Source organism: Zosterops lateralis (genome assembly GCF_965231275.1).
Source record: "Zosterops lateralis genome assembly, chromosome: 13".
NCBI classification, from domain to species: domain Eukaryota; kingdom Metazoa; phylum Chordata; class Aves; order Passeriformes; family Zosteropidae; genus Zosterops; species Zosterops lateralis.
In genome coordinates this window covers 11,406,407-11,433,228 of record NC_139773.1, presented here as the reverse complement: position 1 = coordinate 11,433,228, position 26,822 = coordinate 11,406,407, and the positions used below count along the sequence as shown (strand labels likewise).

The 26,822-nt window shown below is 38.5% G+C and overlaps 2 protein-coding genes across 3 annotated transcripts in view; one reads left to right on the top strand and one right to left on the bottom strand.

Moving 5' to 3' along the window:
- The window catches only part of EFL1 (elongation factor like GTPase 1), a 64,404-nt gene extending 49,411 nt beyond the window's left edge, over positions 1-14,993 (bottom strand). For both annotated transcript variants that reach the window (XM_083870817.1, XM_083870818.1), the window contains exons 1-12: positions 14,958-14,993; positions 14,476-14,578; positions 13,750-13,817; positions 13,471-13,555; positions 12,820-12,953; positions 12,088-12,225; positions 11,163-11,377; positions 9,195-9,318; positions 8,312-8,388; positions 8,039-8,175; positions 7,167-7,289; positions 5,679-5,778 (exon numbers count right to left, since the gene is read on the bottom strand). In XM_083870817.1, coding sequence (XP_083726943.1) covers positions 5,679-5,778; positions 7,167-7,289; positions 8,039-8,175; positions 8,312-8,388; positions 9,195-9,318; positions 11,163-11,377; positions 12,088-12,225; positions 12,820-12,953; positions 13,471-13,555; positions 13,750-13,817; positions 14,476-14,566 — 1,292 coding nt within the window. In that variant the 5' untranslated portion in view covers positions 14,567-14,578; positions 14,958-14,993. The remainder of the gene's footprint in view (positions 1-5,678; positions 5,779-7,166; positions 7,290-8,038; positions 8,176-8,311; positions 8,389-9,194; positions 9,319-11,162; positions 11,378-12,087; positions 12,226-12,819; positions 12,954-13,470; positions 13,556-13,749; positions 13,818-14,475; positions 14,579-14,957) is intronic.
- Positions 14,994-15,307: 314 nt separating this feature from the next.
- Positions 15,308-24,432, top strand: SAXO2 (stabilizer of axonemal microtubules 2; the record flags this gene model as incomplete). The annotated part of the gene is made up of 4 exons (XM_083870656.1): positions 15,308-15,318; positions 20,991-21,170; positions 22,387-22,589; positions 23,340-24,432. The coding sequence occupies 4 exons, from the start codon at positions 15,308-15,310 to the stop codon at positions 24,311-24,313; spliced, it is 1,368 nt and encodes a 455-aa protein (XP_083726782.1). The 3' UTR covers positions 24,314-24,432.
- Between the last annotated feature and the right edge of the window lie 2,390 nt (positions 24,433-26,822).

Below are 26,822 nucleotides of genomic sequence, written 5' to 3'. Positions count from 1 at the left end.
TTCTTCTTCTTTCCCCCTTCCCCTTTATTGCTCCCTTAAAAAGGAAAAAACAGCCTCATAATATTGGCAGAAAAAAAAAAGGCAACATACAGTCACACCAAAACCAGCAAATAAAAATTCTGTAGCAGAAAGAGAGATTCCCTGACTCCAGAGAAATGCTACAGCATCCAGACACTGGAACCTGGCACAAATAATGGAGCTGGCACAGAAGGGTGACCACATCATTACCAATTCATCTTAAATTTAACCATGTGGTAAACAAATGCTATGGAAATAATAATATGGGAAAGAGTATAATATAATACACATGGTATTGACATTTAATGGATTGCTGATTAAAGGCATTAGATTTCAGGTAATGTAAGCAAGCTCCTGCTGACTCCTTCTATGATTCCCACATTCCCCCAGGATAATGCACTTAGTTCAAACTGAATGACAACTAAACATCCTCATGCAATCAATCCTCTGAACATGACAGCTTTTCTACTCTTTCACATTATCAAAGACAGACTCCAATCCAAAGCAGTTCAAAAATTCAGAGTGAATAATCAGAACAAAACTGCCAAAGATAAATTTGTCTTTGATTGTTGAAGTGTTATGTTTATGTTTTTAACCTCCAGACCATTTTAAAAAGGAAACACCACAGTCAAAACATCAACTGATTTCCAAAAGACTAATAGTACTGCCAACAAATGTCTGTGATGCAGCTCTCATGCCATGAACAATGGTTTCGAAGCTCTGAGAATGCTTTCTCTCCATACAGCTTTTTCCAGTTTAAACTGCATGAGCTCATGGACAGATGTTTGACTTCACAAGGTGTGGATGGAGTAATTTCTGGTAACATCTTTAAACCCATGTAATTTATGGAGAATCCTATTCATGACTTTGCTCTACAGAGTTAAGTTCTAGTGAAATCATTGGCTGCTGCTCTGCTCACCTGGCACTCAAAGAATCCTGTCAACACCCCTAAGGAGAGCTTGGTCAAGGGCAGTTTGCTACATTTTAGCACAGTGTATGTCCAGTGGTCTCCCTAATCCTTTACAAGCTCATTAATTTCTGAATTGAACTATTTAATGTCTAGGGAACAATTCCCATTCACAAACTAATGTACTTCTACTAAGATCATTTACTATTAATTCTATTGCAATAAGACTGGTACACAGTTCACAGTAGAAATAAATGTGTTAACACAAAAGTAACAACTGAAAATTATTCAAATCACAACATACATAAGATTTTACACAAGAGTCTTAAAGGACTCTTTCAACAGGCAATACTCAACTGTTTGTAGTACATTATATAGCAGTTGTCATTCATTCTGTGACACATAATGAAATAAGGTATCAATCCCAAGCTGTCACACTCTGCCTGGAAAAACACTCCAGACTGATAGAGCAATCTCTGATTTATCTCACATGCTGAATGTGCAAAAAAGAAAAAAGAAACCTGAAACAAAACTCTTCCACAATGTTACAAGCTTTACTCACTTAAGCTCACCATTACACAAGCTATAGTGTGTCCAGAGATTCAAATTTCAACCATTGCTCTGTATTTCTTTCTTGGATCAGTTGCCAAGTTAGATTCAAATGTATACTATTACTGAAATCTATTTCATGATAACCACAACAGGTGTTAATTTTTGAAAAACATTTCTTAGTTATGCAACTGGATGCCAAATTCAGATGCAAACCTGTAAATCTGACAGCCCATTCTGATGATACATGCCCTAATCATTTCTAATGCACAAACTACAATTTAGAACAAACTGCTAATGGAAATGGAAGATGATGGATTCTGATCACACTGAAGCCACTGCAACTCATATTGCCTTACACATAGAAATTAATTTACTTGCAAGAAGATAGTAATTTCTTACAGAGCTTGGAGCTTTATACAGGTTCTCATTTTGATCAATGTCACTTCAGCTGAAGAATTGGCAAAAATCACAGGATTTTTTTCCCAATACACTTTTTATGAAACATTATAAAGAAAACAAATGAAGCACACTACAGTCTGTTTGTTTAACACATGCTAACAAGCTGTAGCACAAAACAATAAAACAACTATCACCATAATTTCATGCAGAATTGTATGGGGAAGTGTCTGTTTCAGGGTGACACATAAGAAAAAAACCAGCCCTGATTTCAAGCTGAGGAGAAAGAACAGCCTTTCATATTATCTGGAGGAAAACAGTAGAGGTATTATAGGTTTTATAGCCCCCAGGCAATAATGAAACATAATTTTAGTCCACTCTCTTATCTGTTCAATAGATTTTCTTTATGACCACTCAAAAGTAGAAATAGAATTTCTTCAGTACACTTTATTTATTTATTCAGGATTATAATATGGACTTGAGGTAACACAAAGGGTTTCCTTCCTATTGCTCACGTGGCATTACATGACTGCCAAATTTCCACATAAAGCTTTACTAAGTAAAAGATTTCATCATAACAAACATATGATATTCAGTTTGTATTTTAACATTTTACATTAAATACCCCCAGGAATTAGTCGGAAGCAAGTGCAATTAACTACTAAATATTTGTCTTTTACACTGGGTTATATAAAGACAGAATTCTGAATCTCAAGAAAAGCAAACTAGTACATTTATATACCCTGTACCTAAATGCCAGGCTTGGCTTTTATTTCTACACCTACACTCAAGCCTTCTGTCTTAGACTAGGGTTCAATGTCACACACCAGTAGAAATGAGAGAAAGAAACAGCACGTGCTGAATGAACACCTTATATTGCACAGAAATACTTCAGAATAAATAACCACAGGCATCATCAAATAACTATTACATAAAGCAAGTGGAGGAGAGGCCCTAATCTGTTCATCTCTACCCAACCAACAATTTACATTTTTGCCTGACTTGGTGGGAATTAGCAAATATTTTCAGAAAATCAGACAGAAGAAACTGGAAGACAAAACACTTGCAATTCTCCTTTCTTTACAAGACCTGGTAAAGACTAATGACATAGTGGTACTATACAAAAAGTCAATTTTCAAATCTTTCCAAGGAAAGATAAATACAAGCTGACAACCTGCTTTAACTTGACAATGAACAATTTCCCCATGTATTCTGCTATTTAAACAGTAACAGCAAAATCATACCAGGTTTAGTACAGAATCTATTAATTCTAAAGTGACCTTCAAGGAGATATTAGTTGCCAACAGCAGTCTCAAAGGAGCTTGTTTTAATTAAAAATCCATCCTTTGTTATAATTTACTGTACACCCTGGACTTAGAAGAGCTTTTTGCTTTTTCCAACTTATGCTTAGTAAGTATTACAAGCAGATGGCAGAAATAAGGCAAACTATTAAAAATTACAAAGTCAGTTTGAATCTTCTAAGAAAGTTATGAAAAGGTAACCTTACCCAGTACTACCTCACAAAAGGAAAAAAGACACCAGCACAGATCTACATTTTTTTCCTCTGGAAGCAGAAGACAAGTCTTGCAAAAAAAATAAATATCTGGAGAAAACTCTTTAAGATTTTTTCCACAGGCTTTAACAAGCTTAAAATCAGTCCCACCCCACTCCCAAGGGATGCAAACAACCTTAGGTCAGTCCAGCAGTCAAACATCAAGATGCCCAAGAGCACAGTTATGGCTCCCTAAAATTATCATGTAAGTGAAACACACCACACAGTTAATGTTCCTCAACAGGAAAATGTGAAACAATTGGTAATAGACATAGTGTAGATATTCCCTGTTTCTCCCCATGCTCAGACATTCTTATGGAGCACCCTCATGGAACAGCAGTTTAAATACTCGCTCTCACATGCTCCACTCAGCCATCGCTCAATTCTGTCAAGCACAATCTTCACTGAGTAACTGCAAATAGCACACAATGACAATACAATTTAAGATATGCTCAAGAACCACAGGTACACAATGCTGTGTTTTTAAAATACTTGGATTTTGTTTCACAGAGATTGCTTTCCTGCATTACAACTAACCTCCTTTTCTAATTTCTTCAAGAACTGCTTACCTGGAGAATCTTAACAAATCAAGTATTGAGAAATACACATTTAGCCCTTTAGCGCTATTGCTGTTTTTTTCAATTAATGGAAGCCAACTATCACTTCAAAACAAATCTCAGACATTACCTAATCAGCAAAAATCACACACTACTAATAATGACCAATTCACTCAAAGAAAAACACAGGTGATTTCATTTCAATGTTAGCTAATTAGTAACTAATTGAATTATTTAATACAAAGGCCAGCATGAGATACTTCTCATATAAACTACAGAGCAAGACACTAAAATTTTCAATGCACTGAATAAACAGGGAAGAAAGGAAAGTGACTACAATACTGCAAATTTCTCTCTCTGGTGTACTCAAAAGCCACCTTTGCCTCTATTTCACGTACTCATCACCTGAAAGACTCGTGATTCTCCCAACAAATGAAAAACCAGGTCATTATCAGTGACAGAACAGCCAAAAAGTGATGGCCTCAGTGCAATTGTCTCTACTAACCGGAGCCCATCCCCAGGAAAGGAGACAAAGCAGGAATGGCGCTGCTGTGCCACACCTGAGCCAGAGCTCCAGTTTCAGAGACACTTCAGGACAGCACTCGAAGCAAAACTGCACCATCTAGTGTCTGCTCAGCCCATGCACACAGTGCATCCTTCTCCTCAGAGCAAACAGTGCAAGGGAGATTTCTGGTGGAAGATTTGTGGTAGATAACCCTGGTAAGAAAAAAATTGAAATAAATCCAGCAAGTGCGAGAAAAAGCTACGTTAGTAGTAAAGCTTTCAAATGTTGCTACAGTAGCAGAACTGGTTTTTGCACAAAGATTAAACACAGTCTAATTTAGCAGGAAAATTATCATTTTCTGTATTACTTTGCTGTACAACGTGACAAATCACAAAGTGACAATCCCCCAAAATGTAAAACGGCCAGTTAACAAAGAAGTTGCCTACTGAAAATGCTCCAGAGTCTTGGAGGGATGAAAGGTTAGGATGAACCTCATTCTTGTAAACTCATCAGAAAAGTACATTTCTTCTGCAGAAAAAGCTGGTGGTTAAAGTAGTACACTTAAGTGTGCCAGGAAAATGAGATCTAGAAGGACCTACTCCTCAAAGAAAATAGGATGGCTAATAAAAAACAAAAGGCTGTAACAAAAAAACCTTCCAAGCCTCCCAGAAAAAAATCTTTGGAAGTGCATTAATGCCCTTTAGATCACTGTAAAAAGTCAGTCACAATGTGGACTACTTTAATCAACCCATTTTATTTTGCTGTTGCAATGGACAGGATGATCACTGAGCTGCTATGCCCAGTTTGATGGGAAGTGTTCCTTGGTACAAACACAAGCTGCTCTGATCATGCCAACACAACCTTGCTGGAAAACCAAGGAAGTTTTACAACTCCATTATTTCCACCAGACACCCTGAAACTGCTTACACTGCATTAGGATGATACCCTTGGACAACAGTACTATTCTCCAACAGATCTGCTGTATCTTCTAAAACTACTATGATTAAACAAATCACCTCCTGAACTCATTTCAGAAAATCTTTACTTGCAGAAAAGACTTTACTGCATTTCAAGAATTCATTAATTATTTTCTCAGGTCTAAACCAACTTACCTATGCCTTCAACGAAATTTTTTATTTTCCCCAGAAGTAACTAACACAGATCAGAAAGTAAAATGTTCCATTTTCCTACCTTGGTTTATTCTGTGGCAATGCCTTTGCATCAACAGGAAACATTTTGGAAACAAACACAATAACTGGGGCTGTTTCTTCACTACTGCATTTCATAAAAGCTGAAGAAAAACATAAATCGAAGTTATTTTCACTTTTTTGTCCCCCAAAAATATGGACAAAGCTATGACTTTACATTAATTTTGTAAGCATTACTGTTTATTTCCAGTTTCAATATGATAAGGACAAACCAACAGGAAAAAGTAGAAAAATTCTCTGGCCTAATAATTTGATAACACTGCTTGTGTTTTGCAATAAAATGAGCAAGACTTCAAAAACAGAACTCTTGATAAAAAGTATATATACTCCAATTAAACAACTTGAGTTTACAGACTGATTTAGATAGCAATGGGAACCAGACAGCAGCACAGGATTACAACTGAACACTATTTATTCAGTACATCAAAGTATTCTCCTTCCTTTCAAACTAAAGGAGGAAGTCTTGCAAATGCTCACAAAATCCTAACAACTTCACTGCAAGAACAGATATTCCTCAAAAGATGAAAGTCACACAAAACTCACTTGATATGTGGGCAATTCCCGTAAAACTTTTTTTTATCCAGTATGAAACATATGAAATTCAAACCAGACAATACCATTCAAAACTTCTAACACAGAAACTGAATCATCTTCTCCTACACTTCTCCCTTTTACGTGAAATCTGAAAAGACCACAGAGCTAAGGCAAACAAAAGCACAAGACTATTCCTGAAAACTAGCAAAATACTCACTAAATGTGGAATTTCACCACTTGCTCATAACCAAGAACAGTAAGATCCAAGTTTAAAGAGGCAAGTATCTTCTAATTAACTTACACTAATACCGTGTTGAATACTGTCTTGAGAATACCATGTTCTAAAATGTTCAAAAAAGGATGAAAAGCCAGTTTTGTTACCCCTCGGAAACAATTTCTAACAGCCTGTCAATTTGACATTCACATCTCATTTTTAATTGACATTCGATATCTCATCTTCTTAGATTTCTTGAAGCTCTCCTCAAAACACTGCACTACGATTAATAATTAATTACTAAAAGCTAATCAATACACTTGCAAAAATTAAATCCAAAGTCAAACCACTGCTGGCTAAAAATTAATGATTTTAACACACAAGCTAGCAAAATATTCAATTCTCAATTACATAACCAGTTCTACTGTTGAGAACTAAAACCAACTATTAACCTTGTACTCTTGTAGAACTCCCAGTTTCAGAGTCACGGACTTTACATCACTTACAGCTTAAGTTGTCTAAAACCCAGAATATATAGGATGGAAGAAAAATGCATGGCCATAAAACTGTAGCATGTCAATGGCAAACATCAACAAAGTTACTGGAAGTGGAATATTTATAAATTTACCTACAGATTACTACACATCTTACAATCCAAAGCCAAACCAAACCACCAGGACCACCACCACTAAACTTCATGTTAAAGGGAGAACACCTACTCACCACTTTTCAGTTCCCGAGTTTCTGGTGGCAAAGAATCAAATGTTCTGGCTCCAACACACATCAGCTTTTCCACTCTCTCTGCTGTGATGTCCAGAGGACTGGGAACTTTATTACATACCATGGCTAAAACACATTGTTAAGGACGCATATTTGTATTTTCTTACTGAATGCAACCAACAATGCAAATGCTTTCAATGCCTCTTTAATTGAGCCCCGTGCACCAAGTGCTAGCAGCAGCAGATCCCAAATCCAGCTGTCGTCACAGTGCATTCAGTTCCCTCTCAGGCCAGCAACAATTTTTTGCCATTTAGGAGGGGTGGCCCACCCTAAGTGCAGCTGGGAAGCTAAAACCAGCACAACTGGGGCAAGATTTACAGAAGTCATTAGTATTCATATATCAATAATTTGTGCATATCTACCATAATATATTATAAATAATGGACAGAGCTGACAAACAGCGAAGGCTGATTTTGAATTAAGAAATTTTATGCCTAAAACATAACACCAGACATCTACAGAACTTCATGGACAGAAGACATATAATACTATTATAAACAGGAGATCTGTTCCTACTTCAGGAAAACCACCAGAACTTGAATATAAAACTACATAATTAAGGTGTATTGTCAAATTACCTCCAGTTTGCTTCCTAAAAATAAGATGTGCAAAAACAAAGTTGGCAGAAATGTAAAAGTAATGGTAGATACCTAATTCATAATGTTATAAGCAAGAAGACAGGTCCAGCTAGCTTAGGCACACACATTAAAAGAACCAAAACCAAATTATACCAAATCACACACTGAAATATGGGAGCACACTCTGAAGTCTGAGAACTGCCAAGAGAAAAAAATAAATTATATCTTTAAGGATACATAGGACTGCATCAGATATTGGTAGCCACTGGCTACAAATGGCATTTAGTTGAACTTTTGGGTCTGCGTGCCGTGACTCCCGGGCTCCGATCCTCAATCCCAAAGAGGTGACTATCTTTTCTATTTTTTCTTTGTCTCTGTAAGGAAAATAATAAATAGATTAAAAATCCACAGGGGCAATATATAACCAGTATCTATTAATTTTGAGTATTAATAAAAAATCACCAAAGCACATGGAAAGAGATGCCATGAAAACTTTATAGATGTCCTCACCTTTTCATAACAGCCTCATACAGACTCCAAATGTTGTCCAGCACCAGCTGCACAAACAAAGGTTTCTTTCCTTTTGACTGTAGAAGATAAAAACAGCTCATTACCAGCAATTCCTCACTTTTTCAGTAAGCTTAAGACTGCACTTTTCATTAGGAACATGTAAAAACTTTATTCAAAATCAAGGAGTCTGTCTTATAAAAATGGTGTAAGACACAAAATAAACATGAAATTTAGAAGTGGAGGATAAGGGTTTCAATTTCAGAAAAAGAACCTGATAAATATGTCACATGACTACCTTGAGCCTGCTCATCATCCCTTTCATAACTATTAATCATCACCTATGTGAACAGCAAAAAAATCACTATTACATGAAAACAGGGAAACTACTCTCTCTTCCCTTAAATTTTAATGGTGGAAATGCTTAATGCTAGAGAAGTGTAGGTTTCAGACCAGGGCTTCAGTACAGCATTCAATGGTAATTACCTGTGGCAAAGAAGTTTTTTTAAATCCCAAATGTCGAGGTAAATGTGAATATCCTAACTATTAGTTGTGGAAGAGCTCTTCAGAGAGGACAGACACCCAGCCACTACTCTTGTTTCTACATCGTTAATCTTCCTGTCACTTGATGCTGAAACCTTGAAGCTGCAGTGTCCCTTATTTACTGAGCACTGTTAAGTGAGATTTCCTCCATGTAGCATTTGAGTGGTCAATTTTGGAATGTTCTATGCCCCAAGAGCTGTTGCAAGGCTCTCCTGTGACTTTATACCTCCAGTAACACTGAGTCATCAGGCACTGAGGTCAAGTTTCAGAATACACTATGAGGAATAGAATTAGGAAAAAAAAAAAGAACTCTTTCAGGTTATATTTTTGACGCTCTCCATACCTGATCACCTTTCATTATCTTCTTTGCTTTTGTATTTAGATAATAATCTCCCCATAAAGTCTTCAGAAGTACTGCAGGCTTGATTCCAATTTTTTGGCTGTACAGTTTGGCAAAATGTTCAATTCTAAAAGCAAACAAGACACGATGGAAGTGTAATGTTTTTTACAACAACAGTTTATGTGAAAATCAAACAAACATCTCAAATCCTTGTTTTACTCCCACTTTTCCAATTGTCTTTACTTTAGTTCACAATGTTTAACATTTACACCTGCAAAAATATTGAGTCATAACAGATCAAAAACATCAATAGTATTTGAATGGATTTGTTTTGTTTCAAGTCAGCTTCAAGGCATTACTTGAAGTAAACATTTGTATACTATCCCCTCAACAAAAACTCAAAACCTTTATAAATACATTAGTGATGACTCTCAAACATTCTTTGAAGGACTTCCCATGACACATTTAACTATGGTCTGGGACCAGAATAGAAGATGTTAAAGACCAAACATTATTTTGAATCACACATGAGCCATCAGATGGTCGTAATTATTTTTAATGAATCACTTATTTAACTTCTTGTTGTTTGAATCATTTCTTTAATAATGAGTAAACCCAAGAAAATTATATAAAGATGTAATGCCATAACTGTGTTGTAAAGCCAGTTGTGTTGCTCAGCAGCCCCCATGAGTTAACAAAAGCAGCTTCTTAGGCCCAGAGAGGGAGTCCTGAACACGCCATGGCTTCCTTGCTGAAAATGTTCATTGAGCAATAATAGAAAATACTTCCCCATATTTGCTCCCTGTGCATGCAGAAAAATACACACAACCACAACAATCCTGTTTACACAACAGAGCTATTTGATAATCCTTTCTCTGAAATTCAGAATTCTTGAGTTTTTACATAGCTAAAAAAAGGACCTGTCCATGGCAGCAACAAGCAAGCTGTGAGTTCTGAACTAAGCCCAAAGAGATTTATTTTCCAGAAACTACCTAAGCTCTCAATTCAGGGAGAACTTTCAAGATTCTTGTTCCAGCAGCTCCTCCATATATATTAATGGCATTTTTCAACAGTTGAGGATTATGAGAAAAGCATATGTACCCACCACACTGCATGAGGCTGGCACTGCCTAGTAAGTTCGATTTTTTCTGCTAATACCTTCGTGGAAAAGAACCCACAAGAAAGAAACAGCAGTCGAGACTTTCCACAATTAAGAAAAAACTCCACTGATTCATAGTTCAGCATGCAGTACTGTAGCTGGCAGTCCAGAAGAACCTCTTGAAAGTAATTAAAAAAATGTTCTTTCCCCCCCCCTCTATTATATGATTTATAAGAGCCAGGGCCTGACAGTTCATCAGAAGAAACAAAACAGTCTTGAACAACAATTAAACTAAAATAGCCCATTTTATTTTCCCTTCCCTCTGAAGGGACAAGAACTGTTTGTGTTGGACAACAAACTACGCATGGCACCTGATTTACAGGCTGACTTTGATTTAAAAATCCTGGAGATGATTTTCTTTAAGGGCTCTGCAGTACTCAAGACATTCCCTGTGTCACCACAGAGCGTATCCCTCTAATTACAATTCCAGGATGAAGACAACGCCTCCACCTCGTGGCCAGTGACCAGAACACGGGCACTCCTCACATACTGCTGCCCTCCAAACCAAACAGGGAACCCTGAACCAGCTCCTCCTGCCCGGCTGCAGCTTCTGGCCTTGCCTGCTACAGTCTATCCAATTGCAGCAAGTAAGAAAATACTGTTTACCAGGCTAGGCTGGACCCTACTGTGGACTCAGAAGCTCCTGTGCAAGTAAAACAGGCATCCCTGTCACTCAGATAATTTACACACAGCTGCATATCACAGAAGAATCTAACAGACACCTTTAAAAACATGACACAACTGAAATACTTTTAAGATTAATAGCAGTAATCAATTTTAAAAAAAAGTCAGTAATTAAATCTCAAACTTACCCAAAACCCCAGCCATCAATTGCACTGGCAAACACCACGTTTCCATGTTCTGGTGAAAAATAGAGATGTGAATCATCAGTGTCTTCCAATCCAGTACTCCAGTCATAAATTTGATCTCCTGGTGATGCATCTGAAATGCTTTCACTTTCTGTTTCTTTCTCAGCTCTTTCTTCTAAGACTTTGGAGGTAAAAAGTGTTCCAGTGACTGCATTGATCTAGGGAAGGATATGTAAAAACACCCTCAGATTCATTCACTCTTTCACAAGCCCTGCAGTTAAAATGTAATTTTTCCACCCTCAAAAACATAAAAAGGAGAAGTTTTGTTTACAAGGTAACATGCCTGTGATTCACTGGCAATTAAAACACACCTAATTCTACACATTTGAAAACCACAGGAGTTTATGAAACTGACGTTTTGATATAAATATCATGCAGTTTCCAAGTCAAAGTTCAGCAGGACTGAATCAGATAGAGTAACACATGTAACACACTTGGTCTCTCTCACAACAAGGAATGGTGAAATAGGAACTTGTTTCTGCCAACAAAACAAACAACAGAGGGCAAAGGGAAACCAAGTGAACTCGGAGAGAGGGGAAAGTTTGAGAGGAACTTAAACCATGATTTAAAAGATGAAACAACTTTATTCCTACATAAACCAGTCAGTATCAGGAACAGTCTAACATTCGTCTGCCTCTGGTAAGCTTAAGCAATTTAACAGAAGAAAACATTCAGCACATTACTTCTAAAAACAAAGATTTTTCCTGATGAGCTGTGAAGAGGCATTTACTACTCTTTTCTCCATCACATTCTGAATGAGCCTCAAAACCAATCAGGAGTAAGATGCACCTCAATGTTAAAAATCAGACTGGATGCTACATGGTGCCAACAAAACCTGCAGTGTGAAATGACACCTCACCACAAATACCTGTTCTAAGATATTCTTAAGGTGCAAATAAGCTTCCTGAGGGGTGAGCTTCAGCTCCACAATCAAGCGGTCGATTTTGTTGATCACCAGGACCGGGCGGATGTTTTCCAGCCACGCCTGACGCAGGACTGCCTGGGTCTGAGAAGGAAAGAGTTTTTAAAAAATCAAATTACAAAAAGCCTGATAGCACCAAAAAGGCAGAACATAAAAAAAAAAAAAAAGTCAAATATAATTCTAAAATTTAATGAACATATAGTAAAGGACAGGTTGACACTCAAACCAGAAATTTGACTCCCACAGTGTACAGTGTTAGCTATTGAAGAATTCTGCAGACTGGTGGGATTTCATGGCAAAAACACCCATAATAACAACAACCAAACTATTTAGTAAGCCATGAAAAAAAGCAACCTCATTATTATATATATTTTTTCCAAACCCTGAAAGCCCATATAAATATACAAAATTATTTCCCTTAAGACTTTTCTCTATCAAAATATTCCATTACCTGAAAAAGGGCATGCCCACTTGTTTCAGCCTTGCATCTCTACCCCCATTCACCAGCATTGTTCAGTTTACCAGCACAACTATGATTTTTACCACTCACTTTCATACCTCAACTCATTCATTAAAAGTTTTGTAAAACTTCTTAGACAGCTTGTCTTTTATTTCTATATAGCCCACTTCAGACCTTGCCTACTCCCCTCTTTCTCTACTTAATACACTTTATTTCACCTGTGGACAGACTCCTTCAACAGCATCCACCACTATGATGCAACCATCACAGAGTCGGACAGCAGTAGATACTTCTGAAGAAAAATCCACGTGCCCTGGGGAGTCTATTAAATTAATCAGATACTCCTGATCACCTAGGATCAAACAATAAATTAATATTTCAGAACAGTTTTCAAAGGTATTTCTTCCAGCCACCCAGTTATACTGCTTCAGCTATTATTTTTTAATGTCCTGACACTAACTACACTGTAAAAACCCCTTACAGCACAGTGTAACAGGTACCTCAACAAAGTAGCAAGACTGTACTAAAACTTGGGGTCGTTTTTCAAAGAAAAAACTGCCTTTTTAAGTGACATTAATTTAAGACTTAAGATCAAAATACACATATTTATATCTAAAATAAAAGATGAGGCAACTACTCTCGTGGCTTCCACTCGGAGATATGACTGAAGATGTTTTTCCTGACCCTGAGATGGAATTCAATTATCTTGGCTGACTTACTTGCCTAAGTCTCTGCAGAATTACAGCCTAACACTGAGATACACAAAAGTAAAAGCTGCACACAAAGGTCACAACAGCAACAACGAAGAGACAGGGAAAATTAACAGAAATATATATTGAATTTTATACATGTCAGCATCAACAACTTACCTTTCACAAAGTGCAGTGAAATTGCACTAGATTTCATTGTTATTCCTCGGACCTGCTCATCTTCCCTACTGTCGAGGTATCTCAGCTGAGTACAGAAGCAAAAGAAAAGGTAATAAGTCTGCAGAAGCATCTTCACAATTTACTTATCAACTGTCAGAGTATGATGGCGAGAAAACAAGATTTAGTAAGAATATAGATGGAATTTCCTTAATGATCAAGGATTTACAATTCCAGCATGTACACACCAGAATTCTGTTAGAAGTGACAGTGTAACTCTACCTTTCCTGCCAGGCGGCTGGAGATTATTCCATTGCTAGATATAAGGCAGTCAGCTAGGGTAGTTTTGCCTGAAAAGAAAAATAAATTACTTAGATTAAATGAATACAAACTATGGCAAAAGATTAAACATACAGTATTCTAAGATGTCAACATTAATAAAAGACTATGAAATGCAATGAAAAATACAAAAAACAAAAATACTTTCAAAAAACAAATCCAATTACTCCTGTTACATGCACACAAATTTATTTTTGAAGAGTGGATGCAAATTTACCTGTCATGACCAGAAAAGCAGTTGAAATAACAAACAGTACATCAGAACCTCTTTATGACACAAAATTAGACAAAATATTTGTGTTCTAAAAAAAGTTCTTACTATTTCCACCTATATAACTTGTTAACCTATATAAACTTGTTCTATTAAGAAAACATAGAAAAATACTATTCTGCCTCTGAAACTTACATTAAATTCATGCCAACATTCATCATCATAAAAAACATTCAATTTCAACTATTTCAAGTTATTAGTGTGTCTTTTATGTAAGACAAGCTGAATCAGGCCAAGAAAACGGTGCATAAAGCAGATTTAATTTTACAAACCATGTTCAAGACAGTTTAAAGCTAAATAAACAAAAACCTACTGCTTTAGAAGAGCGAACAAAGTATCACAGCACCCTTCTAACAGTCAAGTCTCCTGACGGGGAGGAGACAGCAGCACCTCCTTACCGTGATCCACGTGGGCCAATATACAGATATTCCTGATGCCCGACGCCTTCTTCTGCAGGCCAACCATCTTCCCCACGCTTGTGAGCACCATTGCTGGCTAGTTCTGCGAACGGAGCAAAGTGATTTACCGGGGAGTCAACTCGAGAAAAGGCTTCTCTTTTCAATCACGCAAACTGCGATCAGAGCCGCCCATCGGGGAAACCTCCCACGACCCGCGGGGCGCCTCACGACTCCTCCGTCACCGCCCGAAACCACGGGCCGTGTCTGCACTTTGAACGCGCCTCAGGAGCCGGGCTGGGCAGCGAACACCGAACCGCCCGGCCCCGCTTCGCCTTCGCCTTCACCTTCCCCTCCCTCCGCTCTGCCCGGCCCCGCTGGGCCCCAGGAGGAGCAGAGCGCTGTCCCCTCTCGCTCTCCCGCGGGGTCCGGGGGCCGTCCCCTTTGCCCAAGCCCTCCCGGCGCGGGGCACACGCCACACGCACCTGCGCCCGCTCCGCGCCGCTCCCGGAAAGCCGCGCCCCCCCGCCCGGCCGGGCCGCTGCCGATCCCGCCCCGTGACGCCGGACGGAAGCCGGGCCGGGCCGGGAGCCTCTGGCGCCGCGCGCCGCAGCGTCCCTGGTTACCGGCCGGGGCGGCCGAGCGGGCCGGGCATGGCGCCGCCGCGCTGCATCTGCGAGATCTGCTCCTGCGGGTGAGTGAGGGCGGGCTCCGAGAGCCAGCGCCGCCCGCCCTCGGCACACTCGCCCGCCACACCGAGCTGGTGCCCGTACAGGTCTGCGGTAGGGTAGGAAGGCTCCGCAGAGGGGCCTGGACAGGCTGGATCCATGGAATGATGCCGGTGGTGTAGGGTTCAACAAGGCCAAGGGCCGGGCGCTGCCCTTGGGTCACAACAACCCCACAGAGTGTTACAGGCTGGGGCAGAGGGGCTGGGAAGTGCCATCGGGAAAGGACCCGGGTGCTGGGCAGCAGCAGCTGGACATGAGCCAGAGGGTGCCGAGAGTGCCGATGGCACGGGGGCTGTGACAGGACAGCAGGGCCAGGGCAGGGATTGTCCCCCTGGACGGGCGCTGCTGAGGACAGCTCGAGTGCTGTGCCCAGTTCTGGCTTCTCAGTTCAGGAGGGTCAGTGAGGTGCTGGAGCGTGTCCAGAGAAGGGTAGTGAGCTGGGCAAGGGTCTGGAGCACAGTGTTATAAGGAGTGGCTGAGGGAGCCGGGGCTGTTCAGCCTGGAGAAAAGGAGGCTGGAGGTGACCATGGCACTCTGCAGGGGATCACAGCCAGGTGGGGCTCAGCCTCTTCTCCCAGACAACCAGTGCCAGGACGAGAGGACACAGTCTCAAGCTGCACCAGAAGAGCTTTAGAGCTTTAGATTGGACATTAGGAAGAATTTCTTCATGGAAAGCGTGATTGGGCATTGGAGTGGGCTGTCCAGGGAGGTGGTGCAGTCACTGTCCCTTGGGGTGTTTGAGGAGAGACTGGATGTGGCACTCAGTGCCTCGGTCTGGTTGTCACAGTGGCATTTAGTCACAGGTTGGAATTGATAATCTCAGAGGCCTTTTCCAACCTCATTGATAACATAAGCAGCACCCCAGGCCACTGGGGAGTGGGACCCAACTAAGAGCATGTTCTCAGTAAATGTCAAGTAGTGTATTTTTAGTTAAATCAAGTAAGGGTAAAATAAGGTCTTATACAGACTAAAATAGAACAGAATGGAGACAGTCTTTAAAGGCCACTCATACTAAATCACAACCAGGCTTTTCCAGAAACCAGAACCAGCTCCCATTGAAGGACTGCACCAAAGGAACCCTCAGAAGATTCTGGCAACCTTGTCAGAAACCTGTGCAAGCACTGCAGCCTTTAAAAGAGTTTTAATATATCTGCCCTTCTGCCGTCACATCCAATAGCACTCGCCATTTTGCTTTACATTCCACAAACCCATAGAGACACAAACAGTTCATCATTGTCCTATAGCCTCTTTCACCCAGGGAGGCTGGCACAAGAGGGTATAGTAGGCAATTTTTTTATAGAAAATTATTATTACAGGTATATAAGTAATATTATCAATGCCATAGGTGAAAAAAAAAGTGCACAAATCAGGTGTCCCAAAATAATAAAGGACTTGGACCTTTCAAAATTCAGGTATGTATTTACAGGTTAGAGTCACAACTGTTAATATTTTCAATTTCTTCTCTGTCTGCTTTTAAGGAAAACACAAAAATGATCACCATCACCCTAGGATTCAAAGATTCAGTTCATATAAAAAAAACCCAAAAAACAAAAAACAACGAACAAAAAACAACAAACAAACAAAACACCTAGCAACTACAAACAAGAATAGTCATAAGATCACAGAAGTGTGCACAAGGTTTTTTGGAAGTGTTGAGCAAACCCTATGGTTGCAAAGTGCACCGTAACCCACAAGTTTTATATCAAGGTCTGCAGAGCAGGCACTCTCTCTATGTTTCTGTGACTTCTGGGAACTCTGTCTATCTGTTCATCGGCCATTTTTTTTTTCATCTGTAGACACTGAGTAAAGCTCCTCATGTTCTTTTTGGCCAAGCCTGTGGTGAATTTTGCCCCATAAATTTGTTTCTTAAGTTCTAGAATAACGAAGAGTTGGAACACATTGTTTTCATGATGAGATAACAACCCTGGCTGGGGCTCAAGTAGAAAGATGGTGAGATAACACAATGAGACAGCACAAAATGAAGTTCAACTCAACCAAAAATCCCCAATCCAAAACTGAGTTCAATAATATGAATAATTGAATTAAATATGCATAAAGCTTGTGGTTTAAAATAAACCTCACTGAAGTTTTTACAGTCAGTAAAATGAAGGCATTATTGGTTTAGGCAGCACATTGTGTTTGCTTCAGTGTCCAGTGTCTCTGTTTTGAGGGGAAGGCTGCTTGGTCACTTGGCAGTGTTACCTGGACATTGGAATGTATACACAGCTTAGCAGAGACTTCAAAGCAACTATAAAAATCTCATGTTTTCTAGACATTATCATTTAGCTATTTGCAGGAAATTTTATAGAGGTATGATTACTGCTTAATTCTAAATAATAAAAATAGAAGGACACAATCTCCCTTACCAACAGAATTAAAAAAAAAAATACACTGAAAAAACTTACAGGGGAGCAAAGCCAGAAACAGAGATCTTCATTCTGCTTTCTCAAGTACAGGATGTTAAATCTGGCTTTCAAAGAAGAATAAAACCTGTGTGGTAGATGAACTTTGTGCACTCAAGGATACTATTTGTCTGCTATAAAAGATAGTCACAGCCTACAAAAGCTTAAAAGTTGTTTTGAGACACAAAAATAAACTACTTCTCTATCTCCTTCTCAGTCTGTCAGCCTTCCCCCATTTCTTGCCCTTCATTATCATAAAAATCTATATTCCTGAATAAATGTAAGTTAAAAAGAAAGAAGATTTCTCTGAAATATGGGTTAATTAAAGCCATCATACCGACCACATATAAATACAAACCCAGTAACAATGACCAGATCTCCTGTCAAGAACAGGAAAGTAGATGACTCAAAAACATTGTCCATCCCTTATTTCTGTCTTCCAGACCATAGTGTGTGCATTGGCAAAAATTAAAAAGAAATTAGAAATAAAGCTTTGAGCTGTGTTTGTGGAGGGGTAGTAAGTTTTCTATTATGACAAATATTAAGCTTTTCTCATTATTATTCTAGTTCTCTTGGAGGAAAATGCTTTGTGGTAAAATTTCAAGGGTCTTGCTAGCATTACAGTAAAAAAAAAAATATAAAAAAAAGCATGCCAGGCCTTAAATAAGTTAAAATCTCTAGCATTCTACTAAAATAACGAGAACAAGAACATTTGGCACAAGAGAGCTGAGGTACTGTCAGTTTTATTTAGCTGAGATTCTATTTAAACCTGATGCAAGACACAAGATAGTCTCCCACAAAGAAGGGAAAGAATAATAACCCATCAAAGCAAGTGCCAGTCAGGCATGGGAAAAGGGATATTCTCACCAAATTAATTTGAATTATCAGTAACTCTGGAGTGGAAATTAAGATAAATACAAGGAAGAAGTTAAAAATAGGAAGTTAAAAAGTATCTCAAGGAGTGCAGGCCAAACTCAAAGCAACATATTTCATTTATCAGAGCTGCAATCTTGTCTTCTCTGATGATTCCTTGCACTGTGATGCCTTATATAATTGGTTTTATAAAATTATTATCTAAATGAAAAATTTTGGTTTAGCAATTGGGCAACATTCTAAATTTGACAACATCCTAAAGCAGATTTATCAGTCAACCAAAAAACCCCTAATTTCTTCTCCAAGTCAAATTCATGAGGTAATTTTACATTACCCTTCAGGCCAACTGAAAGCACTTTCATAACACAGAGGAGGATGTAGGGGCTTCCTCAACAGTCTCATCTGATTCCAAGTTATCTCGTGCACAGTTAGAGTGTGTTCAGAATTATTTTATACACTAGAAATGAGTGGTTTGAAGGACATTTTTGGATCAAGAATGAATTGTAATAAAATTGCAACCATCTCTTTCCTTGAAGAGGTAAGAGTAGATTGCTTTCATCTCTGTTTTGTATTTACCAAGAACTGCAGGTTCACTCTGCAGTAATTATTTTTCTAGCATCTATTTCAGTTTGTAGCAGGTCCATTCAGCAATACATGGGATATACTCACAACATTGCTTAAAAATATTCAGAATTAAGTCCTTAAAGAATGGTGACCCAAGAACACAGAGGGTGTTTATTCGGTGGTTGGTCTTCTGGACCAGCTTATGGCAAACTGAAGATTGCCAGAGTGAAGTTTTTGCAGATGAATAATGTTTATTTCCAACTCCTTTGAACTGTATGCCAAAAAATATGTGAAGAACATTATAATTTGATAACCCATATTTCAACCAGCTTTCAAACCATCCATTCAATGTCTTTTGTTTCTGCTTCGCTGTTACTTTTAGATGCTCCATGACACAGCATGTGCTGTTTGTACTTTCTGAAAAAAAAAAAAAAACATTACTAAGGTGAAAATGAATTTCATGACAAATGTAATGACAGGCAAACACTGTAGTGAGAAATAGCACACACCTACCTCCTTGTTTTCTTGCCTTTCCTGTTCTTTCCCCTCTTCTTCCTTTTTCCCTTCCCTACTGTGTTTTGAAAAGGTCTCTCAATTGTTAATTGACTTGATTGAAAAGTAGCAAACACCTGAGGCTTTGAAGGGATCTGGATTCTTAGACAGGGCTACTTTATTTCTCATTTTTTGAACTGCTGAGCTGGGAAAATCAGGCAGCACAAACTAATAGCAGCTTCAGGATCTCCAGCCTCCAAGAAATTCTTTCAGTGTTTTTTTCATTTTCCCGGCAGGAGTCCTTCATGTCTGTTTCTGTATTCTATTTTACCTTGCTTTAATTTATTATTTTCCTTTATAGTATTCAGTCCTAGCTAAAATTCTCTGCAGACCTTTGAAATATTCTTTGAATATCTAGCTTCCTGCAACTTGAATTTATTTGTACTTACTAAGAGCTATAACTTTTGCCCTTCTTGGGGTTTAGATATTTTTGCTTTTCATCACAGAATTTTACAATATTTGTTTATTTAAAAAATTATTCATTGTTTTTTCCCTTTGCACTGCAAGTTGTCAGCCATAAGTAGGAGGAAAACCTGTCATTATATATTTCCTTGAGGTCAGCCAGAGATGTGCATTGTGCAAATTAGAATTAATATAACAAGATCTTCAAAACAATAACGACATTTAAATTTTAATTTCATGGATCATTAATTGGAAACAACAAGGTATAAATAATAAATTGTCGTTATATACCTACCAACACCATTTTGCACAATGGTGTCATTGATAGAGGCATCAATGAGAAGCAGGAGGAATTGAAATAAAACCTATTAAGAAAAAAGAGATGTCATTACTTTCAAATAAACCTGTGTTTTGGATAGAGAATTTAGCCAGTCTAAATTGGAGAAAAAAAAACCTGTTGAAAAGTCATAAATGGCCTGCAGGGCACCAGAAGTTCTCATGAGATTTCACACCATTAAAATTTTAATCAAAAAGTGTTAATCAGTAATGGTGAAAATAGGTGAGATGTACAGAAATAAAAAGACAAGTGATGAGGTAATAGCAGTAAAAAAGAGACAATATGAGACAAAAAATGAAGCCTAGTTACTTTTCCAAATAAAACAAGTAGTACCATTAAACATTAGAGACAAGAAGAAAATGCATCCTGGTGGTAGCATCATTTGGAGGACTGAGATCAACTCCATCCATCCTTTGTATTCTGCACCAAGGACAAACTCCCAGCTGATACTGCTTTTATTACTGTATTAGTGTGATGTGCTCTGGGACCTCTGCCATCAGCACAATATTGTGGTTTTATCACTCAGAAAAGACTTTAAACAAAAAACTACTGACATTGTTCAATCTTCCCCATTTGTTATTCACTCCCAGTAGACAGAGTATGGGTTTTCCTCTTCAATGAAATAATTCAAAATTCTCTGCTCTGATATGTTTGACCCAGGCGCCATCGCTGCTGCCACAGACCCACAAAGTTTTATGATTATGAAGTGCAGCCGAGCCACAAAACTGAGTATTTGGAGAAGTACCCTGGCTATGGCAATGTCTACCCTCCTGAGAGCTGCAAGCCAAAACCAGAGGCCCACGAGGATCAGGGGAGAATGGATGGCACCACAACATTCAAGTAAATATTTTCAAACAATGTTTTGTAATTAGTCTGAAAAGCTTTTCATTCTTTTTTTCTTTAAGCGGGGGTTAAAACACTGTATTTCAGTCTTCTCAAAATGCAGTCATTGCATCCTTTTCACTTTTTGCATATTTAAAATATACATGTTGAGTATAGAAATAGTTACCAGAAAAAGCTCGTAAAAAATAGCAAAGCATGTATACAGCAAGATTTGCATTTTTTACAGCAGCCTTTAACTTGTAAAGAGAATCAAAAAATTTTGTCTTGTTTTCAGGCTGTTAGGAAATTTAGGTCTTATGGAAAGCCTGGTATCTGGGGAACTTTCTGTAATGCATATGTAGAATCCAAGATAGTGGGAAAATGAAATCTTATGAAAAAAAAACTGGAATTCTCTTACTGATTTTTTAAATTCAGATCATTAGTTTTAAGAAAACTATTACTTTTAAGAAAGCAAACTGTAAGTAAAGGAGTTCAGTATATCTATCCTGTCTGTGCACAGACTCTTGATTTTAAGCTTACATAATTAAAGAGCATCTTTCAAAGAGTTAAAAATAATATCACCCATTCATTGTTAGTGATGTTACAGCAGCATCAACTTTTACTTTTTCCATTATTGTTGTTTTATTTTAAGCTGTGAGGGCATCTGGTGAAATGTCTTTGTTTATAAAAAAAAAAAAGAGACACATAAATAGACCAAATGCTATTCTGCCAGGTCATGTGCCTGTATGGGCTATTTAAACACCCACATATGTAATATATACATCCTTTTAATGTAATGTGCCCATACAAAAGCAGTGAAATGCTGTTTCTGATTATATTCCATTCTCCTCATGCAATCAGTAAGTGCTGCCACTTGTAGTAATTTGAGCTTTGCTCTGCTTCTGCTTTCTGATAATTTCTTTGCAAAATTATAGCAACTTTGTAAGTCTCCTTTCAGATACTTCAAATAATATTGTTAAACTGTGAATGGGACTTGGAGTGTTAAAAAACTTACTTCACCATCTACCTTTGAGTAAAGACTGTAATGCATCACAGACCCTAGATTTATGTACTGTGGCTTTCTCTCTTTTGTGCTATCTCTCCAACATATGGTGTCTGATAGATTTTTCAGAGTAAACATTTTGTTATTTTTCCATATAGTGAAAAGATTACAAAAGTGACTTCAGAAGGAAGAAAAGATTTTTTGACCAGTGTTTTCTTTTCCCCAATTCAGAGCTGATTATTTACCATATGAAATTCTTACGAGACCTTTTCGGCCACAAGCAGAATATAGACCAAAATCAGGGAAGATTGACCTGGGAACCATTTACCAGAGAGATTACAGTCCTCATAAAGTAGGACCGGTGACATTAGCGAGGCCTCGAGAGAGGAAACACACTTCAGATGCAAAACTGGACACCATCCCAACCTATCGAGGTAACAATAGGTGTCCCCTACAGAAATAACCAAGATGGAGGTAGCATTTGGAATTACCTCTGTTAGGAACTGGATTTCTTGGTTTGGGACAGGGAGTAAAACATATTAGAAAGCAGGTGATGGTACCCTAAAGCATTCAGCACTCCAGTTGTTGAGGGGAGACCTACTGCTTCTAAAGTAAAAGCCCTCTCTGAGGTTTGCTTGGCTACAAGGAAATTCCAGCATGCACTTGGTTAGGGTATCTCAGCAAAACTGGATGGAAATTAAGGTGCAGTGTACTTTTCAGGAAGTTTTAGTTCATGTGATTTATTTTTCCACAGAGTAGGTCAAAAGTGGAGTTTAGGCTTCTGCTTGTGTATGGGATAGCTTACATATGCATCATCCTAGTAGTGATCTGTCTTGACACAAATTATTCTATTACAATTTTTCTATTAGCACACAGATGCTAAATCTTTTAAGTAAAAATGGAAGGTATTGTATTTAAAATGCGTATAAGGCTATTTTCTGTACAGTTTCTGTTGAGCAAATAGCCAAAACAGGGCACCAGCTACAATTTTGGGGGTCTGCTTTTATCACACACTGTAATAGAAGACAGTTTCATTAGCTCACAAGCATGCAGATAAAATTATTATTTTCACTGACATCCATTTTCTTTGTTTTGCAAGATTTAACACCAGAAGACTTTGTCTTCATTTTAAAGGAATGGTTTTAGTAAAATCTGCGTGGTGGAATTTTGGTTTTGCCTTACAGACGACTATAGGTTACGGAAAGGTGAGAGAACAGAATCCTGTAAGGTGGAGCGCGCATACGAGCCACCTTCGGAAAGGTTTGGAAATCCTTCCACATTTCAAGATGACTACTTCCCTAGGCAGCCCAATCCCCCCCAGAGCTGCAAACCTTGTGACACCAAGCTGGCAGAGGGGCCTTTCGATGCCAACACCATCCATCGCACTGCATACGTCATCCATGAGATGGAGCCCATGTTCGTAAGGCCAAGGGAAGAGTACAAGCCATGTGAAGAACCCTTTGAAGATCTCACAACCCACCAGAGAGATTTTAAAGGGGTGCCTGGGGAACAAGCAAAAAGCTGCAAGCCTGAAAATGGAAAAGTTGGATCTGATGATCCTTTTAAAGGAACCACTGAATTCCAGGATCGCTACCAGCCATATTTGGTCTCCGTACCAGAGTTCCCCAAACCAAAAGAGTATGTTCCACCCACAGAAAAGATGGACCTCAGATCCTCAAACCGTCTTGATTACATTTCACACAAAGTTGCTCCTAGAGCCCCCATAAAACCAGCTCCTGGAAGAAAAACCACTGCCCCTTTTCAAGGGAAGACTACTACAAAAGAACACTATCAACCCTGGATCATCTGCAGGCAAGAGCTTATTAAGAAAGATGGAGAAATTCAAAAACCCACAGGAAAGATTTCTAGTTTAACTACATTCAGGTCTCATTACATACCACATCAGCCCAATCCACCTCAAAGTTTCAAACCTGTAGAGGCTGTTGCTTCTGGAGCTCCTTTTAAAGGGGAAACATTGTATCGCACTGAATATATTCCAAAGAAGCCCGTGCTCTGCCCAGGACAGGATCCAGATGCCATGGGTTATGTCTATGTGAACACAGATTCTCAGGGTCACAAATTCTATCGCCAGGTGTCTCCAGAACGTTCCGGGCCAAGCTGCAGTCCTATGCCAGAGGAAGTACCTGCCGTGTCATAACGCTTACATGCAGTATTTCAAGCACCTTGGTTAAATAATTGGAAATCAATTTGTTCATTTTCTCTTTAAGTAACACTGAAAACCAATTAAATACTGAAGTTTTTGTGTTTAGAAGTTTGAAGAAAACCAAAGCCAAACCAAAGTTTATTACAAGACTAATAAAGATTTGCCAAATGCTGAAGGAACACTGCTCTCTACATGGTATCTGTCCATTCTCTGATTGTGCATTCTAGTTTCTGTGACTTCCCCAGATTTCATCATACTCCATCTCAAGTATATTTATGACATATTTAATTATTGGATCTTTTCTGCAATCGAATAATTTTACTTGTGAAATAGCAAGGGTCTTTTGCTGACAAAATATTTTACATAATAAGCAAATAATACTATTTACAAGAATCTAAGAAATCAGTAATAATCTCAGTAATCTGTAAGATGGTTTTTTAATATTTTACTGCCCAGATCACATGATAGCATGCCATGACACCTGGTTTTTCTAAAAAAACCTGGTTTTAGTTTTAGTCCTCACTATTTTAACTTCATTCAGATCTGAAGTGAGTATAAACGTCCCACTGTAATTTCTGGTAGCAATTAACAGGTGGTAACCTCACTCTTTTTCTGTACACAAAGTTGAAACCACTAAACCACCAAAAGCAGGTCATTAGACTCAGTTTCCTAATTTCCCTGATCATGCTCTTTCGGCCCTGCTTCCAAAGGAAACAAAACTGATGCACCTTGGACACACTGACACACATAGTGCAGCTGAATCATCTTTAAACCCAGTGTGCAAATTTAATCAAATCTCGAGACTGCACAGATTTACAGAAAATAGAATAAACTCAGGTAAAAAAAGAAATACCAGCTGAGACGCAGAAACCTGTAGGCAGCCTGGCTTCAGTCTGTGTTGCTCTTCAAAGAATTGCTTGTTCCAAATACACAGACACCAATACAGAAATTTTATATGTAATTGCCTCTGCATGAAATACTCAGTATTTTCTCTATGTATCTTTAGCTGATTTTGAGAAATCCAGAGGAATCAATTTTAGTTTTATTATGTTCCTGATTTAAGCAAGTCCCAGTTAATAGTTCTATAATTAACTGTATTGTCATGCTCTATCACACTACTCCAGTATGATTTTTTTTCTCTGTATTGCGTATCTTGTACCCATTGGTGTAGAACAGTATTTGGGTTCTACAGAATCATGTGGCTGTACTTCATAAACAAAGTCTCTTATAAAAGGGCCAAGATCAATGATAGGAACATTTTTAAAGCAGGAACTTGGTCATATGACAGCAAGAAAGCTGAACTGAGCTAATCAGCTGTGCACAAAAGCATTGCTTGAGAGGGATCCAGACATTATCAGAGCATCACTCACTTTTACACAACTTTTGTCTTTGTACTGTGTTTTTGTAGTATCACTTACTCTATTAATGACATGGCAAATCAGTTTTACTTGTCTGTCTGAAAATTATTCACCTCCCTCAGACTGTGAATGAACAAGGACAATGTAAACCTGTGAGATCTTAAAAGCAGGGCAGGAAAAAGTCTAGTTGATTGTCATCTTTCTGTACCACAAAAGAAAAGAATACACTCTATGGAGTCATTTTCTGTCATGCCACAACTGAGGAAACAAAGCCAAAACTTTGTACATTCACACCTACCCAGGTCCACATCCTATACACCTGGTACCTCTGGAGCTGTTTAAAGAAGCTCTCAATGCCCTCCAGCTCTCCTTTCTAGGGAGGCAGAAATGCAGTCTGAATCCATGAAGCTACATGTGCCTGCATGCTCTGCTCAAAATGGCTCTTCTGCTGAATCTGTGAGGGAGCCCAGATGCCTTTTTAAATTTTCATAGCTGTTTTTTCAGTTCTGAAGTCACTTCCCTCCCTTAAGTTATGGAAAGTCATTTGCTGCCACCTACCAGCACGGTACAAACATTTTGAGAGGAAGGGAAGTGGAGGGCACATTCAGATGCATTTAACAGTTCCTCTGCAGATGTGTTTGAAAGCTTTTTTAGGGTGGAGGGGCATATTCCCTTTCATTCTGTCCTTAATGTTTTCCCCTAAGTTTAATAGTGAAAGAGAGAAGCCTTTATTACTTCACAATTGAAAAAGCCCCAACACACTGATTGTGCTTCCAGGAAAAGCATCAAATGATATTATAAACCTTCAGACACTATTCAATACCTGACGTCAACTTTTTCATAAGCAACAAATTACAGAAATGCAGACCAAATGAAGAGACGGCTGGAAAACTAATATTTTTCCAAAATAACAGCTGTTAAAAAAGCATTTTATGATGTCATGCTAAACCAAGATGTAAAAGCAGGAAAGTTATTCACGGATTCAGCTGCCATTCTGAGAGCGCTTTCTGTGCACTCTGTCATCCAGCAGCAGGCTCCACAGCACTGCTGTACAGAGCCTTTGCCTTTTTTAAAGATTGCACAAATGGAATTCAAAAAGAAAATTAAGCCTTTGCCAATATTGTTATCTAAGATAACTCTGAAAC